At 36.2% G+C, this 18049-nt stretch overlaps 2 protein-coding genes across 2 annotated transcripts; both read left to right on the top strand.

Annotated features, from left to right (window-relative positions):
• Nucleotides 1-919: 919 nt before the first annotated feature.
• On the top strand, nt 920-6886 carry LOC113762347 (kinesin-like protein KIN-14S). The gene is made up of 12 exons (XM_027305748.1): nt 920-1024; nt 1116-1205; nt 1818-1972; nt 2090-2189; nt 2308-2604; nt 2718-2997; nt 4468-4629; nt 4802-5017; nt 5147-5184; nt 5435-5598; nt 5682-5795; nt 5957-6886. Exons 1-12 carry the CDS (start codon nt 1018-1020, stop codon nt 6695-6697), a joined length of 2364 nt encoding a protein of 787 aa, XP_027161549.1. The 5' UTR covers nt 920-1017; the 3' UTR covers nt 6698-6886.
• A 1317-nt stretch (nt 6887-8203) lies between these two features.
• LOC113762551 (mitogen-activated protein kinase kinase kinase NPK1) lies at nt 8204-17030 on the top strand. The gene is made up of 17 exons (XM_027306046.1): nt 8204-8649; nt 8775-8816; nt 10976-11041; nt 11124-11234; nt 11312-11392; nt 11473-11550; nt 11665-11747; nt 12888-12969; nt 13086-13189; nt 13534-13573; nt 13657-13716; nt 13808-13854; nt 13944-14139; nt 14231-14467; nt 14576-14898; nt 14996-15057; nt 16344-17030. Exons 1-17 carry the CDS (start codon nt 8350-8352, stop codon nt 16445-16447), a joined length of 2016 nt encoding a protein of 671 aa, XP_027161847.1. The 5' UTR covers nt 8204-8349; the 3' UTR covers nt 16448-17030.
• The last annotated feature ends 1019 nt before the right edge of the window (nt 17031-18049 follow it).

The following is an 18049-nucleotide window of genomic DNA, read 5'->3' as shown; positions in this document are numbered from 1 at the left end:
TTTGTGTACAAAAATATTACGGAAGTTTTTACTTTCAATGGCTTAAGATGTACATTATAATACTACTAAATATATCACTTTTTTTTTTGATAGCATGTACAGCTTAAGTCATTTGTTTTAAAGATTTTTGTTCTTATATTCATCTCTTTTTAGAGTTAAATTAAGAGGAGAGAAAAAGAATATATTTATATTTATATATGAGTCTATCACACAACATTTGTCTTGCAAAATTGTTGTTATTAAACCTATTGAGTCATGCTTTCGTATCCGTGACAATTTACTTTGCTTGTTATTGGGTATCAATTCAAATTTTACTGTCCAAAAAATACCGAATAGTAAAGTAGGAATAATAGGTCTTTATGAATTGAGATCTTGCAATCAAAACTTAAAATTAATTATTCACAGTTGATTTGTCATTTGTAGTTTATATACAAGAAAGGAAAGGAAAAGCAAAAATGCAAAAATGCAAAAATGTGGATCTGAATTGGAAGAAAATATTAAATGGTTGTTGCATATAAAAAGTATCCTTTACCCCAAACTTGTAAACGCCTTTGCAACAAACTAAAAAACGAACGGTGGATAAGACAAGTTGCATAATATAACGTGTTAATGCTGCTACACTCGATCTTCTCTCCTGACTTGGATACTTTGGATGCTCCATTTACCCGATAACGGCGAAATTGATACCCGTAAATAGTTATCCCGCTTCCAAAGAGACAACTGCGATCTTATAGCCGTTACAAACCTTGGCTCCTCAGTCCTCACTTCGCCAATCGGACGGTTCTGATTCACCCAATTTCCCAATCCGACGGGTCTGATTCACCCATTTCAAATTATCTTGAAATCAAACCAAAACCCCTCTTCTTTTTCTCTCTTTTCTGACCGTTTACTCGTCATCACTGCTCATTTCCTCACACTCTCTCACTTTCTCTCTCTATACAATTCCATTTTCCAGCTTTCAATCTCTGTTTTCTCCACATTCTTCATCAATTTCTGAGAAATCAAAAACGTCTTCCCATGGACGGTAAACTCTTTCCCTTTCGCCCTGTTGTATGATTATTTATGAGTTCTAGAATTTTTTTTTTACTAATTCTATATCTATTTTCGTGAATCAGATCAACCCTTAGAAATGCTGTGTTATAATTTTGATTGTGCCGTCACTGTCTCCGGTGATAATTGCAAGAATTCATCTGCCGGTGGAATTCGTGAGTGAACTGTTTTTTATCTGGTTTTTTTTCTTTTGGTTATTTTAATACATTTTAGAATATTCTGGAGTAAGCGACCATGTCGTTTCTGTTTAGAGATTCAGGAGTAAGCGACCTTCGTTTGGAATTTTTTTATTGTAATTCAAATGAGAGCCTAGAAACTTTGAAAATTCTGACAGGCGCTACTTTTATCCTGGATTATTGATTTGAGTTCTGTGATTATTGGATTTTTTGTTCAGTTTATGTGTTGTTTAAACTGTTTGATTTCCAAGAATATCAAGAAAAATAAAGATCATTCTTGACGCGTTTAAGGTAGATTTTTGTGTTGTTTTGAATTCTTGTTTTTCCTGAAATCACGAAAAATAAGTACATGGCATAAGCACAATGGATATTTTTCTGAATCGTATGCTTGAAATTTCTATCGTATTCTGTTGCGAGAAGCATATTTGTTAGTGAACTTTGGGGTCTTTGTTCTGCTTGTTTATCACTGGGGAAAATGCAGGAGAATTTGCTTTTCAAACTTAAACGAGTAAGCCGTGATGATCATCCAGTTGTCGTACTCTTTATTGTTTGACGATTGCATTAGCTTAACAAATTTCTAAATCTCTTCAGAAAAGGTTGAACAAACTAGTGATGTAGCAGAGGACAGTAAAGAATCGGTTGGAGTCAGCAATGAATCAAACGATGATACTGAGGAAACCTCTTCTTCCGAGCAGCAGACTCTTCCAGTTTTTCAGAAGATTCAAGACCTAAGCAGCAAAGTACAGGTATCGTTATCAAGGTCGTCTGAGAAAAAAAAAAGAATGCCTTTCTTTATACTATTTGCTATGCATTTTCATGAATTTTGTCTTTCCTTGCTCTTGCTGAATTATTATCTACCCCAGCACTTGAGGGAAGAGCACGCAGTTCTGTGCAATGAAGTAAAGGGCATTACTGCAAATTCTTTTCCTGGTTCGGAGGTTTCAACTGCTCTTCAGAGTCTTAGTATGTACCTTGCTCATTTGATCTATCTTATGGCTTCTCTCATGGTTTCTTCTGATTTCAATACCATTTTTCTGTTGCCTTATCACTTCGTTAAATGCTCCCTTGCTGTAAATTTTAGGCATGGAAAATGAAATTTTGAAAAAGCAGTACCATGAAGAGTGTGAACTATTGAAGAAGAAATATCTTGAAGAGTACAATGAAAGAAAACGACTATACAATGAAGTGATTGAGCTGAAAGGAAACATAAGGGTCTTCTGCAGATGTAGGCCACTGAATGCGGAAGAAATATCAAATGGCTCCACAGCTGTCGTTGATTTTGATTCAACTCAGGAAAATGAGCTGCAGATCATTTCCTCTGATTCTTCAAGAAAGCATTTTAAGTTTGATCATGTGTTCAAACCAGAGGACAGCCAAGGTAGCTTTATAGTTATTTTATGGGGAAAGTGTCTTTATGTGTTCTGCTGCACACGTATGATCCATTCTTCCTTCATTCCCTGTTTCAATAACATTTTATATTTTCCCTGTCAGAGGTGGTCTTTTTACAAACTATGCCCATAGTGACATCCGTCTTGGATGGTTACAATGTCTGCATATTCGCCTATGGACAAACTGGAACAGGCAAGACGTTCACCATGGAAGGAACACCAGAAAATAGAGGGGTTAACTATCGGACTCTGGAAGAGCTGTTCAAAGTATCTAAAGAACGGAGCAGCTTTATGAAATATGAATTGTTTGTTAGCATGTTGGAGGTTTACAATGAGAAGATAAGGGATCTTTTAATTGAGAGTTCCAATCAACCTGCTAAAAAGTAAGTTCTAAGTTCCAAATTGTGTTCAATGGCCTTTCATGAGTCTTTGTCCCTGAATAAAGAGGTAGCTGATGCTTTAACACTGACAATATGTACTAGTAAGTTCTATTCCTTGGTGACTTGCTACTCGCGCCAACAAAATTACTTACATAATTTAGCTGCTACATGCATTGCAGATTTTCTGCTAAAATTTCATAAATTATCTAAAACACAAGAATAGTAAGCTAGGAATTCTAAATTCCATCAATACAGAAATTTTTTAAAAACTCACACCGACAAAATTACCTACATATTTAACCGTTACATGCATTGCAGAATTCCTGTCAAAATGTCATATTGTATCTAAAACTACAAGAACAGTAAGTTTGGGGTTCTACTTCCAGAACTACAGAGTATGATCTTAATCATTTATATGCTAGGCCATTTCTATCCTATGAGATATTTGTACTTACAGTTTCCACGGCAGTCACTTGATTTGCAGTAAATGCTTCAGTTATTCTTATAGTTTTACCCTGAAAGTCTTACGTCCATACTTATGTTAGATCAGTAATTCAATTAGAAGAGTGAATACGTCCTGCACTATGTGAGAGTTTAGGTGGCTTTTCTGCTTTGAGGGCTCACATATGCTCGTGTGCCACAAGATTTACCGAAACCTGACTATTTATCTTCTCTTACTTGTATCAAGTTACAGAGTTTTGATACACGTTGTATTTATGTTGATGCAAGATCGATAAACCAAATGCAAGGACCACAGTACATATTGGTATAAATGTGTGAGGGAGAGACATTGGAAGATTTGAAAAGTGATAATGGGCCTAGTTGAAAACACACTTTACTTCCTTCGACCTCAGATTCTGGTGGATTTATGATCCCAGGAATTTCTAAATGAATATTGAATATTGGCATAAATGTGCAAGGGAAAGTCTTGGAACATGTTAATCCGGCCTAGTGGAAAACACATTTACTTCTTTTGATCTCAGATTCTGGTGGATTTATGATGCCTGGTGCTTCTAAATGAATAACGAGCAAGTTTCATTTTCTTCTTTTCACTTTGCTTGGCCAAGACCTGCTTTTGCAGCTGATTTTACCTAATTGCATAGGTGGTATAGGGAGCTTATCCTATTACATGCTTTTCTCTTTTATTCCTGTCTGTGGCTCTCTCTCTTTTTTTTTTTATTTTATTTAGAGACAATAAGGTTTAAATAATGAGAAGTAACTGACGTGGTGATTTTAGCTTTCAGAACCTAATAACTAACTACTCAGCTAGATAATAATTGATATGCATCGTATTACTGTCACTCTTTTCCATTCTGTGAGATTTAAATCGTCTACTCTTCTATCCCTATATTCCCTCTTTTGTAAGATGTATCCGGGTATGCAGGTTACTTACTCAGCATTTCCTTGACTAATATTAGTATGCCAAATATAAATCATTGTACAAGGCCTAATCCTGTGAATATTGAACTACAGATTGGAGATAAAACAATCAGCAGAGGGAACTCAGGAAGTACCAGGGTTGGTTGAAACTCATGTTCACAGTACAGATGAAGTGTGGGAACTCCTCAAGTCTGGGAGCCGAGCTAGATCTGTGGGATCAACGAATGCAAATGAACTTAGCAGCCGCTCTCACTGGTATTCTTGAACTCTTAAAAGAAACATGATTTCTTTTTTCTTTCACTCTTCATATGTTGCTGGATTGGGATAAAACATTTCCAAAGTTGGGTGTCACAACATCTGATCATGTACGTGCTTGTTTCTCAGGAGAACTACTTATCACTTGTTTTTATAACCTGCTTTGTTGTAGCTTGGTACGAGTAACTGTTGTGGGGGAGAACATATTAAATGGGCAGAGGACAAGGAGCCATCTTTGGCTAGTGGACTTAGCAGGAAGTGAACGAGTTGGAAGGATTGAAGTTGAAGGTGAAAGGTTGAAGGAATCTCAGTTTATAAACAAGTCCTTGTCAGCCCTTGGAGATGTTATATCTGCTCTTGCCTCTAAGACGACCCATATTCCATACAGGCATCTCTCTCTCTCTCTCTCTCTGTTTGTGTGTGTGCATGTGTCCTTTGATAGTTTGCTTGTCTATTTCTTTGTCCGTGGTGTTGATTTTGTCTAACCGCTCTTCTTTCTTGTGTATTTATAAACCAGGAACTCGAAACTGACTCATATGCTGCAGAGCTCCTTAGGTAAGCTGGTTCAATGGCAATCTATCTATGTCCTGATTTAGGCCAGTATCTATCAATGATAGTAGTGTGACACACATGGGAACTCATTTGATTGCTTAAGCAGAAACAAAAAGTGAAAAATGGAAGTAACTGCAGTTAGAAGCAGTTGAATAACCAGTTGGGTTATCATTCTATATAGAGTTTTCTGCAGTAGAATGAAATTTGTGTTGATTCTTCAACCATGAGTAACATCAGTTTGATTTGAATGTAGGAGGGGATTGCAAGACCCTGATGTTTGTCCAAATTAGCCCAAATTCTGCCGATTTTGGTGAAACCCTTTGCTCACTGAACTTTGCAAGTCGTGTCCGAGGAGTTGAGCATGGACCTGCTCGGAAACAGGCAGATGTTGGCGAGCTTTTCAAATATAAACAATTGGTATGTAGCACGGGCAATATAATTGAGAACCATCTTTACATTTTCCACATTCGTTGCAACTGAGATAGTTTACACATGAACAGGCAGAAAAAGTAAAGCATGACGAGAAGGAAACAAAGAAATTGCAGGATAGTTTGCAGTCTCTACAACTAAGGCTTTCTGCCAGAGAACATATCTGTAGAAATCTTCAAGAAAAGGTAACAGTTGCATACCAGTTGTCTTTCTTTTCTTTCTTGCTTTGCCATTATATACTTTGGAGAGTCCAGTATAATATTGCCTCATTTTTTTCCAAAGCAATTTAGCCTTTTATTTTTCCTAAGTATTATTAAAGAGTCAAAACACTTGAAACAATCAACAGGTACGAGATCTGGAGAACCAATTAGCAGAGGAAAGAAAGACTCGACTGAAGCAGGAAAGTAGAGCTTTGTCTGCTGTCTCTGCTCAGTCCTCGGCCTTATCTTCTCTAGGCCAATCAATGAGGACTATAACTGAGAAAAAACCACCTTTGGCTCCATCAAAAATGAGGTTACCACTTAGAAGAATCACCAATGTGCCGCCACCATCTCCTGTTCCTACATTCAGAACGAGGAATTCTATGATTCCACGTCCCAAATATGACAAGGAAAATTTGTCGAGACCATTGATGGAAACATGCAAGTCAAAGGCAAAACGCTTATCCATTGCAGTGAGGCCTAATGCAGCTGCCAAACAGGTTCTTCAGCCCAAAAGACGGGCTTCAATTGCAACCTTTCACCCTGAACCAAATTTAAACACAACAACAACTCCCTTGAATAGGTCCAGTGCACGATTGAGGACTGACCGTGTGGTGGGTCGGCAATCATTTGTTTGGGATCCTCAAAGAGTATGGCGTACAACAAAAGTGCAGTCTCCGCTACAGCAATTGAGGGGAACATCTGGTGCAATGGAGGAAACACCAATTAATCCTCGAAGCAGTAAGTTTGTTGGTAGCCCCCCATCACAAGCTGGTTCGTGGAGGCCTAAGCATCCAACAGTTGTTGCACTACAGAAGAAGCAGTTAATATGGAGTCCACTTAAGATGAAAGCCATGAGAAATAGCAGGAAGTCACTAATATCCTGATAATCTGCCCTTAGAACACTCACTTTTTGGCTCATCTTTTTCACTTTTAGGGATTCATTACTTGCTGTATGCATCTTGCTTACTGATGCTAGTTATTTCATATGTTGAGTGAAATTCATTTACTATATAAATATATTGCTGACAACAACATCAAGCATAGAAGCTATTGTGAATTTCTGTTGATAATAGTGTTCCTTAATCTACTCGGACGGCTTATATTTGATTTGCTTTGGGAGATTGAAATAGTCTCCTGGTTCTTTCTTCTCTTATTTTGTGCACTCAATCTTGTCATCTCTATCTCCTATTTCTCAGGAATGAATATTTCTAGAATGACAGTCCTGAAAAAGTTGAAACTTGACTTTTTGTGTATTCATTTCGATTGTTTAAGCGAAGGACATCCATTCAGGAGTTATTTCCGGCTTTCCGCATATACATCTTCATTTTGGAATTGCATGTTCTCCAATTTCACTTTTATTTTTTGGTAGGAAAGACTTGCATAAAATAAAAAGGGAAACTTTTATTAGTATCGAATACTAACAATGCTGAAGAGCCAAGTTTGGTATGTTGGCCACTAAACTGTATTAATTAATTTACTAGTACAATTTGCTTTTTATTTTATATATATATATGTATATGTATATGTGTATATATATAATTTTACAAATGGTTTGTATTATCTTTAATATATTGTGTGTTATATAGGTGTCATATTACTTTTTTTTCATCCTTCTGAATTTGCTTAGCGAATTGATCGACGAAAATGAAAGGTAGCGAATTGTGCAAAGTAGTTGAGGTTTTCTCTTATTGCATTTTCTCTTTCTCTTTCTTGACAAGCAACTAATTGTATCACCAACCTAAATTCACAGCTATTTCTAGATTGAGTCTAGTACGATGCAACTTTTTGCTTTGTAGTCTTTCTCCACTTTTCTTACAAGTTCCATAGTTTGATGAACCTTTTTAAAATTTTGAGAACTTCCTTTTTCATAGTCAATGCTTTTTTCTTTTGAAAATTCTAATCACTATCACCCTCTCTGGAAATACGCTACAAAATAAATAAGTTTACAAAACTAATTATTTGCTCAATTTTACGGCGTTATTCGTTATTCGTGTTACTTAATTTAAACTATTAATATCTCACTTACACATTTATAAATAAATAATAACACAAGTTATGCCTAAAACAAGATGGAATATTGTACCATCACAGAACAATTCATGCAAGTCTTAAAGTTTTGCTCTTAAATACAAGGATCTGCATGCAATTTCATTTGGTCTTGGCTGCAATCACAAAAATTTTAGATGCAAGGACCGGTAATAACTCTCAGATACAGGGACCTCAATGCAAATATTTCCTGATCTCTGTTTGACTAATTTCTTTACCCTTTTTTTTAACCTTTTACCATTTTTTTTCAAAATTATTCCCCCCAACCTTTTTCCCTCTCCTCTCCACCCCCATGCTCTCCACTCTCCTCCACTAACGCGATCAAAATGAAAAACCCAAACCCATTTCTCACTCATTAATAAACTCTCACTAATCTGTCTCTTTCTCTCTCTCTCTCTCACACACACACACACACTCTCTCTCATTCATAAACCCTAGGATTAACTGAATTAGCAATCAAAAGAAGATCATACATTTCGCAATTAATCAAATGCAAGAGATTTTAGGATCAGTCCGGCGATCATTGGTGTTCCGGTCTCCGACAAGCGCCGGAGACGGCGGTGAAGATGGGACTATAGTAGACAGGATTAATTCCTGCCTCCGTAAGTCTAGAGTATTCTCTAAACCCTCGCCTCCGCGGCTGCCACCACAGACGATGACGGCTGGAGAAAATGCTGCTGCGGTGCAGTCCATCCGGTGGCGGAAAGGAGAGTTGATCGGTTGCGGCGCATTTGGACAAGTGTATATGGGGATGAATCTTGATTCAGGGGAGCTTCTTGCTGTTAAACAGGTAGAGAGTTTGATTTGATTTTGCGGTAATTAGTTTGGAAATTTGTGGAATTTTTTTTTTGCTGAATACTTTTACATGCAAATTAATGAATGGTATGTTAATTTTTTTTTTGTTTGGTGTTTTAGGTTTTGATCCCTGCAAATAGTGCTTCAAAGGAGAAAGCACAGGTTTGGACCAAGTACTTATTCTTTAAATGAAACTCGTTAATTAGAAAAACTTTGTTACTATTAACGGATATTTTTTATGTTACTTTGAATTTTATCAACTGTAATTCACTGTTGGAAGTTGTAAATGTCTGGAAATGTTTAGGCTTGGTAATAGGATCGCATGATTGTGGTGTTTTGAATGTATTATAGTTCAGTTTAGAATAGTTTACTATGATGTTGGAAAATATTTATGATTGCTCAGGGAAGCTAAATTCCCATTTTGGACGAATGTATGAAAGCTCAATTACATTACCTCTGTGAAGATTTTGTCTCTTTTCATAGTAAAGGCTATTGCCTTTGTCTCTTTAATTGCACTAGTTAGTAAAATTTTCTTGTGCTGCAACACAGGAGAAACATGGAAAAGAAAGTTGTGCAATCATCAATATAAAGTTTTCTAAATGACATAGGAGCACTTGCTACTTTCAGATACTAGCAGCTAGCACCACAGCTTGATCTCTTTTTGGGCTTTCCTCCTTTTTGGATGGTAGTTGTTCCTTTTTGCAGAAAACATGTCAGGAAAATAATAGTGATTCTGGATTTATCCTTATATGCTGATATTTAGGATACATTTGTGGACAATTTTACAGCTATTTACATTAATGTGTCCCATGAAAAGGTGAATAAAAAAATCTATAATGTCACAGATTAAACCTTGAAGACCAATGGTTTATGGCTGCCTTCCACATGATAATGATGTTTATCATTGCTCGAGGAACCATTATTTATAAGGCTCTTCTTCAATCTAGATATTAGGAGCTAGATATATTTGTCCAAAGCTATATCTCCTTCGTGGATGGCCTGCATTAGCCAGGAGAAGGGGTTAGTCATTGGAAGCAAGTTGTAGTTGGCTAGAAAATCTAGTCTTTTCTGAGTCTCCCTCTCGTGATTTTAGATTTTAAATTTTTCAATTTCCTTTCATTGTTTTTTCATGCTGTCCCTTGAGATTTATAGTAGCAATTAACATAGAGGAGGGATCAACTTACACTTAGCATGAAATCTTAGACCTAGACCCATTTGGGATGTTTTGCATAAGATGCCACTGAGAGGAATAACTGAACATGACAAATATGACGTGTCACAAGTAGGTTTTTTTGGTTGTTTCGAATCTAGTATGCATGATATTTAATATACACTTTTGCAGTTCAGTTTAGTCAGAAAAGATATGCTGACAGACAACAGAAAATCAAGTAGATGGAAGAAGAGTCTTTTAAAAGGAGAAAGAAAATAGAAGGTTGGAAATGAAGGCCTGTAATATATGTCGGATGCAAATCTTCAAATCTTCTTGCAAATGATAGTTTATTGGAGTATGTAGCACTCAAACAGTTGTTGGTTTTGTTCCTCTAAGTCTTCTAATACCTTTCATTTTCATAGGCTTCTCTGTACTAAAATGCCAATACAGCACAAGACCATTTAAAGAATGTCTGGTTGTGAAAGATGTTAATGGTTAAAGTTCAGCTGTCTAGACGCATCTTCACTTCTGAAATGATAAATCAGATTTTAGGATCTGAAGTGCTTTGGGTATAAAACAAAAGGTTGAATGACGCTCATCTCTCAAATGAGATTCTTTAGTTTTAAAGTCCTTGCTGAGTTGCACGTTATATCTTTGTAAGCTAAAATCTAGTTTGGGGAATTCTTGTTTGGTTTTGACTTACTGTATTTGGCTTGAAGTAATCTGAAAATGCTGATTGAGAAGCAGCTCAGAGCACCTCCAGAAAATCTGTCCTCGATGTTTTGAAGGCGAAAACAATTTTTGATATTTCAAACAACTTTTTAGAATACTTTTTTTAAAAATATTTTATTTAAAGCAGCTTAAGTGCTAGAAGCAAATAAGAACATGCAATATGCTGCTTTGAGTGGGACCTGACACTTTGGAATAACATTTTATGGGCTAAATAGCCCCTGTACAACTTAAACATAAGATACAAAACATTGAAGAGTTGTTGAGGCATGTTTAGCTTAAGATGAATTAGAGAGCAAAAAGTGTTTCATTTAAACACGTAGCCTCCTTTTTTTATAAAGAATATAGAATACACATTTTACACGGGGCTGTATGAGAATGTGATAATTACTTATTACTTTGACCTTACTTCTTTACTTGACCTTTGCATTCAAATGAGTAGGTTTATGTTCGGGAGCTTGAGGAAGAAGTTAAGCTTCTCAAGAACCTTTCCCATCCAAACATTGTGGTGAGTTCAGTGTTTTTGGTGGCCATCCAATTGTGAGTTTTAAAAATATTTTGACTGGCTCAGTTGTTAATTGGCATATCAGAGATATTTGGGAACTGTAAGAGAGGAGGAGACTTTAAATATTTTATTGGAATTCGTACCTGGAGGCTCAATCTCTTCACTTCTGGGGAAATTCGGATCATTTCCAGAGTCGGTCAGTCATTTTTTAATTACCTTATTGGGTGACTTTGGTATCTGTATAGCTCGTTTAGTCAGCTGCATATCAAGCAGGTTATAAGAATGTATACAAAACAATTGCTGCTGGGACTGGATTATCTTCACAAGAATGGCATTATGCACAGGGATATCAAGGTATCCTTTCCCCCTTTTCTCTCTAGTTTTTCTTTTGCTACATTTTCAGAAAAAAAAATGCAAGTTGTCTTTTATTTCAGGGGGCTAATATTCTGGTAGACAATAAGGGATGCATTAAACTTGCAGATTTTGGGGCATCCAAACAGGTTGTGGAGTTGGTATGTATTGCATCTGTGGTTGAACTTTTTCTTTTAATCTGACAATCTGTTGCTTTACTTGGAATGTGATTGTGACTGTAATACAAATATATTTAATTTTGACATCTTCCATAGGCTACTGTTTCAGGTGCCAAGTCTATGAAGGGTACACCATATTGGATGGCTCCTGAAGTCATTCGTCAAACTGGACATAGATTGTATGTATAAAAAGTCCATGCAGATAATCTCATGATTATTTTCCACCTGTTGTTTTTTTTCTTTTTTCTATTGATTTCACAGATGGTAGTCTAACTAATGTGATCATCTTAAGCACTTAAAAATATGAGATGCATGCACCTTTAGGATCTGCCAGTATTCCAATTTTTGCATATTGATATCTTGCTAGCTACAAGCAAATTTTGTGTATGTTTGAGTAACTGCTTGCAGGTAAACTTTGTTGGGAACTTGAATGTCTTCTTGGATAAACAACTTTTTTTTCCTCTAGGATACCTGGTTCTGCTTTAATATTAGGATTTTCAACATTTTGGTTAAATTTTCATTCAGAGATATGGTACATTACCTCTTAATCCATGACACATGAGCAAAAGAAACACATCAACTAACAATGGTAAAAGCTGGGTACAAAATTGACTTCATTGATTCTTGACAAGATATCACTGTATGTAGTTTAGTAACATTGACGTAGCAAAAGAAATATAATGTTAACATCAACATCCTTGATGATTTATTTGGTACTGAATGGGAAGTTTGTTTTTGACTGAATTCATGTCCATGCTTATAAAATTTTTACTCAAAATCCTTGGTACACTCAGATACATAAACAGAGTATGGATGTCATGTTGTTTGAGGTATTCTTTTTTATGGTTATGCAGATTTAATTATGTCAAATGGTTCATGCCACAAGTTTTTTTTTTTTTTTTTTGTGTATGGGAGAGAGAGAGGGAGGGGGGGAGAGGGATGCGCTAATAGGATTCATCAGCTTTTATGAAATCAGTTGGGCATAAAATATTGAATTGCTGGATGGTTTTTGTGTTTTTCCAGGTTCAATTCATTCATTTCAAGTTCTCATGTCTATGTTATCTTTCTCCATTACAGTTTTGCTTGGTCCTTATTTTTCTTTATCGCCACTGTCCAATTTGTCGGGTGATTTCAACCTGTGTTATTGTAATTATGTTTTCACCTGTTGTTTCTGCATCCTTATTTACGGTGGCTATTGTGATATGTGTCTCAAGAATACCAAAGATCTTGTTCTGGCTGCAAAATTCACAAATTCATTAGATTGCTTGTGGCTGAGTTCCTTTCCTGATTTGTTAATATATTTTTTTGGTTGATTTTAGCTCTGCTGACATATGGAGTGTTGGATGTACTGTAATCGAGATGGCAACTGGTAAAACTCCTTGGAGCCAGCAATATAAAGAGGTACAAATTTGAACACGAATTTGTAAATTTACTGTATTCTTATTTTCTTAAAGCTTTTTCAGAACCAGCCTCCTATTTTGTGTTATTGATGTCTCATATATCATAATTCTTGTCAGGTTGCTGCATTCTTGTTCTATATTGGGACAACCAAGGAGCATCCTCCAATTCCCGAATTTCTCTCGGCTGAGGCAAAAGATTTCTTGTTGAAATGTTTAGAGAAGTACATACTAGACTCTCTGTTTCATACTTGTATGTATGGCTGTCATATTAGTGTTCTAGAGCAGTTTCAAGTTCATACAAGTTTCGTTATAAAGTTTCTCACCCTTGGATAGCATTTCCTTTAGATGTGAAAAATGAAAAATCGGCTAGGGATATTTGATGTTATGTTTTGGTAATCATCATTTTCTCATATTTGTAACCTTTTTGCCCTTTGGTGCTTTTATGATCTCACTATTGACTGTTTAGATATAACCTTCAAGGACTAGTGAGTTAAAGTCTTCTTTGCTGAGTAATCTTCTCCTTTGCCTCTCAATTTTATTGAACTACTCAATTATATATATGCAGGGAACCAGAGTTAAGGCCATCGGCATCTGAGTTACTGCAGGTCATTCTGATACCACAGAAACAACTCTTAGCTTTTCTCTTCTTAAATCCTTTCTTATATGTCAATCTGTTACATATGTGCAGCATCCATTTGTCACTGGTGAAATCTTGCTGCCTTCAGTTGCTACTAGTACTTCAGTTATGGTTAGTGAATTCATGAATTACATGATTGAGATTATATCAAAAGGCATCTTGTGGAATACTTATAATTTTGTTTTATCCTGCCTTTGAACAGAAAAATTCTGAACCTCTATACTCATGTGGGGAGAATCTCGGGGATACGTAAGTAATGTTAGGTTGTTGCCTCTGTCAATTATGTTTGTCTGTAATAGATTTTTGATTCTCTTGTATTTACTCTATTTGATAAACAGAGCTGGCTCAGATGACGTCTGTAATTTGGGATCTCTAGACTTCTCTACTATAAATTGCCAGAAATTTTCAGAAGGTGGGCATAGTTTGGGCCAAAACAGGATTAGTAATGAAATTTGCCAGATTGATGAGAAAGATAATCTAGTGGTGGGTAAAGCACATTTCAGTGATATTATGATCACAGATGAATCTTGTAAGGTATGTGCTGCTTCATTTATTTCATGATTATGGATTATGCCTGAGTGCTTGAATGTTTCTGTAAGCTTGCATTCTGTTCCTGTTTGCATAGAGTTTTAATCCTATTTGTGAGCCCTGTGAAGATTGGACAACCAACTATGATGCTAGTCCTGAAGTGGAAAAAAGCAGTATAAAATTGGACATGAAGCAAGAAGTTGATAGACCTATTGGGTGTTCTCCATCGCCCAGAGAGAGCAAAAACGTTTTCTCATTTTGTAGTGCACCATCAGTGGATGAGGATGACGATGAGGTTACTGAATCTAAAATCCGAGCCTTCTTAGTTGAGAAGGTAATTGTGTTAAACTTCATGTTCTAAGCAACTAATGTTGTATTCCAATTTCTGGGATTTTGTCTTCACTATGGCACTAATACAATTTTCATCTTGTTGCTCTTTTAGGCTCTGGAACTAAAAAAACTGCAGAGTCCTCTTCTTGCAGAGTACCACAACAGTTTCAATCCCTTATGCTCTCCAAATTTATCTGATGCCAAGGGAGATGAAAGTGCTTCAAAGTTCTTGAAGTTGCCTCCTAAAAGTAGGTCTCCCAGTCGAACTCCATCAACAGCAGTAGAGAGCGCTACTGATGCAAGCCCTGGCAGTAGTAGTAGGCGTGTGTCACATATTGGAGTTCGGAATAATGAAGACCATCAGCAAAATTTATCACCTCAGACAAATGATTTGAATGGGAACCTTGCTGATACCCAGGAGCCATGTAGCCCAAAGTAGGTCCACTAATAAACTTCTATTGCTTTGCCATATACTACTTGAGTTGATTGTTTGTTATATTTTAAGTGACTTCACGGTAATGTCACGGTGCAGCGTCATGGAGATACAACGGAAGTGGAAGGAAGAGCTTGACCAAGAGCTTGAAAGGAAACGGGGTAGACCTCCCAAACTTTTCATATTTGGCTTCAATTTTACTCAATTGCTTAAAAGAGGAAATGATGCTTGGTATAATATTCTCATGATTGCATGATCTATCAAAAAAATGAAGTTGCATCTTGCATATGTTTGAAGTGCTCTAGTGACAACCTTTCTATGGGTTGTTGTCTGGTCACATATTACTTTTACATTGATTAATATCTCTTAGCACAAAGCTGTATTCTTGGTAAATTTTAGATGCTTCAGCAACATTCCTCCTATTGCACTAGATTTTCTTACATGACTTTTTGCTTGTTTGTCAGCTTCTGTAGATCCCACCAATTTGTGACTTCTCCTAAATAGCAGATATATAGTTTAACCCACTATGACGTGATTACATTACTACCTTTCTCTGATGTGGGAACTTTGGAAATTTGTTATAAGTCTATGACTTTCTTCATTTCTGCCTCTTATCTAGCATTCTATAGGGAGAAACATATGACTATCCAAATTCCAAGCACTCAATTGCTAACTATCTTGAAGCTGTTATTGATGACAAGGAATACAAACTAAACTATACTTCAACCGATTATGGATAAGGATCTGATTTATAAGTTGAAGCCTTAATGGATTACAAATGGAATAGTATTCTATAGGTTTTAAGGAAATTTTTTACAGAACCATTCCAATCCTCTCAAGAGCCGACCACATCTTAACTGTATGCAGAATTATCAGCTTTTTTGTTTCTTGTATTGGGGTTGTTCTCTTATTCACTGAATCTCCTTCTGTTGTTTTTTGTGTTAGTGCCGTTATTTTGTTTTAAATTCTTCAGTTAAATAGTACTCTACAAAAGTAATTTTAAACCTTTATTTCTTTTCCTACCATTAATCACCTTTGGTGTTTGGAGATTACTAGGATCAGACATCTTGCTGCTAAAATAATTGTCAAATCCAAGGTGTGAATCTTGTAGATAAGACTGATTAAAATCTAAAAGTAGTTTGTCATTTTGTCTCTATGGTTTCTTGTTTTCTTGAACTAGTTCTCAGCTAATGATGCTAACATTTGATCAAGTTCTTTTTGGAAAGAATATTTGTCTCGTTACAAAATTCTTTTTTATTTTGTTTATTTGGGTTTCCCTTCTTTAGAGAGAATCCTATGAAACTATGAGAGATTGTTGTGAGACAAGGATTTAAGATTTAGGGAATAATGAGGGAGAGTAAGAAATAGAGTAAAATAGTTACCTAACTGTGTTTTGGTCTCGGCATCTTCGCATCTTCAAAACTTTACATTTTGAACTTGATCACAGAGATGATGCGTCAAGCTGGTATGGGAGGAAAAACATCTTCACCGAAGGATCGAGCCTTAAATCGACCGAGAGAGCGGTCAAGGTTTGCATCTCCAGGCAAATAATTGTATGAATGTCTGTCTGCTCTCATTTTGAAGAGGTTTTTTTTTTCCTTCCGAGCCTTTTTATGCACCTTGGAAAGATTAATCATCATGCTAGAAGCCGGCCTTTTTGAACGTTTTTATACTTTCCTGAGCATTTTGTCAACGTCCTGATGGATTTCTTGGCATGCATGCTTTCAAGCGCTGTCGAAAATGCAAGAGTGTATTGTTAGACAGCACAGGAAAGAAGCTTCTCTGAAGGTGTTGGATGCAAGTACATAAGGTTCCATCGTGCCTCCTCGCCCTCTTTCTCTTATCGAGCAACAGGGTTACTAAGTCTTGATATGGGTTTTTGGGTTGTGTGATTAGTGTACAAAGCTTGTATTACTCATGTACAATAATAAGGATTAACCTGGCATCATATAGTTGCCACAAGATAACCAATCCCACTTTCCTGTAATCTGTGCTTGTATCTCTGGTTTATGAAGGACTCTGAGTGCAGTTTTACTTAGTCTGATAACTGATGGGCTGTTCTCAGAGTATCTTAATCCTATATTCTAAAACGAAGATTGACTTGTATACGTGGAAAGAGAAATTACAATTTTAATTCCCTGTTTAGTTTTTGATGATATAAATGTATATGTACGTCAACGCTCATTTTCTCCTTGTTACCCTGCTTTTGTCATTTCAGCCCAATTCAGACAGCACGTTTCCACATTATTCTTACTTGAAACGGTTCATTTACTCGAATGGGATTCGATCCCATGGCTAATGGCTTTTACTGAAAGTGTAGAACAACTGCGTGATGTCATGATATGTTGTTTGTGTGGCTGATGGGGAGAACGAACAGGTGGTGTAATAAAATGGTTTGCCTATATATATAAGCAAATTTAGCTGCCATGGAGTGTTTAAAATGATCACTAATCCGTGTTTCAGGTCTCCATGAAACTATGAGTGATATATTGTATGTAGAAGTGAAGTGCCTGTTTTGCTTCCTCGATGCCTTATCTGTCCAATTTGTCTGAAGCTTCTGGTAGTGGTAACTTGATAGATGGAGCAACCAGTGCGCAACTGCACCTCAAAGCAATGCAGTCTTCTAAATACTTGAAGAATGTATGTCAACTTAAAAAGAATCTGTCCTGATTAAAACAACAACTAGTAAACTGGTCTATCCATGAAATTATAGAAAATTTACTTCCAAGTGTACTTTCCTACTGCTTTCCGGGTTTCTAGGAGACAATAATGTTGTTGATAGATGGAAGAAGGAAACGGGTTGATTTGGAATTTGATAAATTGGATGTCATCGAATTCAACCAATTGAAGGCGTGAACAATTGAGAAGTTTAATCTGCATACCGTTAGCTCGAAGTAATGAGTTGTACAAAAAAATTTTTGAGAAAAAGGGAGTTTGAATACAGTCTTTGGTTAAGGGAGACAACTTATCTATTAACCTTATGGTCATGGTTTGGCGAAACTTGCGATTGGCCTTTGTAATGAAATTAGGCGGATGATAGCTTCGTTGTGGCTCATAAAAACAGCACAAAATGATTGTCTAGCAGCCAACAACCACCTCAATTGTATAATAAAAAAAGAATTAATCTTATATATACTTGCTAACAGTATATAT

Source organism: Coffea eugenioides, chromosome 2, assembly GCF_003713205.1.
Source record: "Coffea eugenioides isolate CCC68of chromosome 2, Ceug_1.0, whole genome shotgun sequence".
Lineage (NCBI taxonomy): Eukaryota > Viridiplantae > Streptophyta > Magnoliopsida > Gentianales > Rubiaceae > Coffea > Coffea eugenioides.
This window is presented reverse-complemented; position numbering and strand designations above follow the sequence as displayed.

Coding starts and splice junctions, on each gene's coding strand:
- LOC113762347 (XM_027305748.1), top strand. Junction 1,973..2,089: donor ACCTAAGCAGCAAAGTACAG/GTATCGTTATCA, acceptor TATCTACCCCAG/CACTTGAGGGAAGAGCACGC. Junction 2,998..4,467: donor TCCAATCAACCTGCTAAAAA/GTAAGTTCTAAG, acceptor ATTGAACTACAG/ATTGGAGATAAAACAATCAG.
- LOC113762551 (XM_027306046.1), top strand. CDS start 8,350: ATGCAAGAGATTTTAGGATCAGTCCGGCGATCATTGGTGTTCCGGTCT. Junction 11,393..11,472: donor TTATGCACAGGGATATCAAG/GTATCCTTTCCC, acceptor CTTTTATTTCAG/GGGGCTAATATTCTGGTAGA. Junction 13,717..13,807: donor CTACTAGTACTTCAGTTATG/GTTAGTGAATTC, acceptor GCCTTTGAACAG/AAAAATTCTGAACCTCTATA.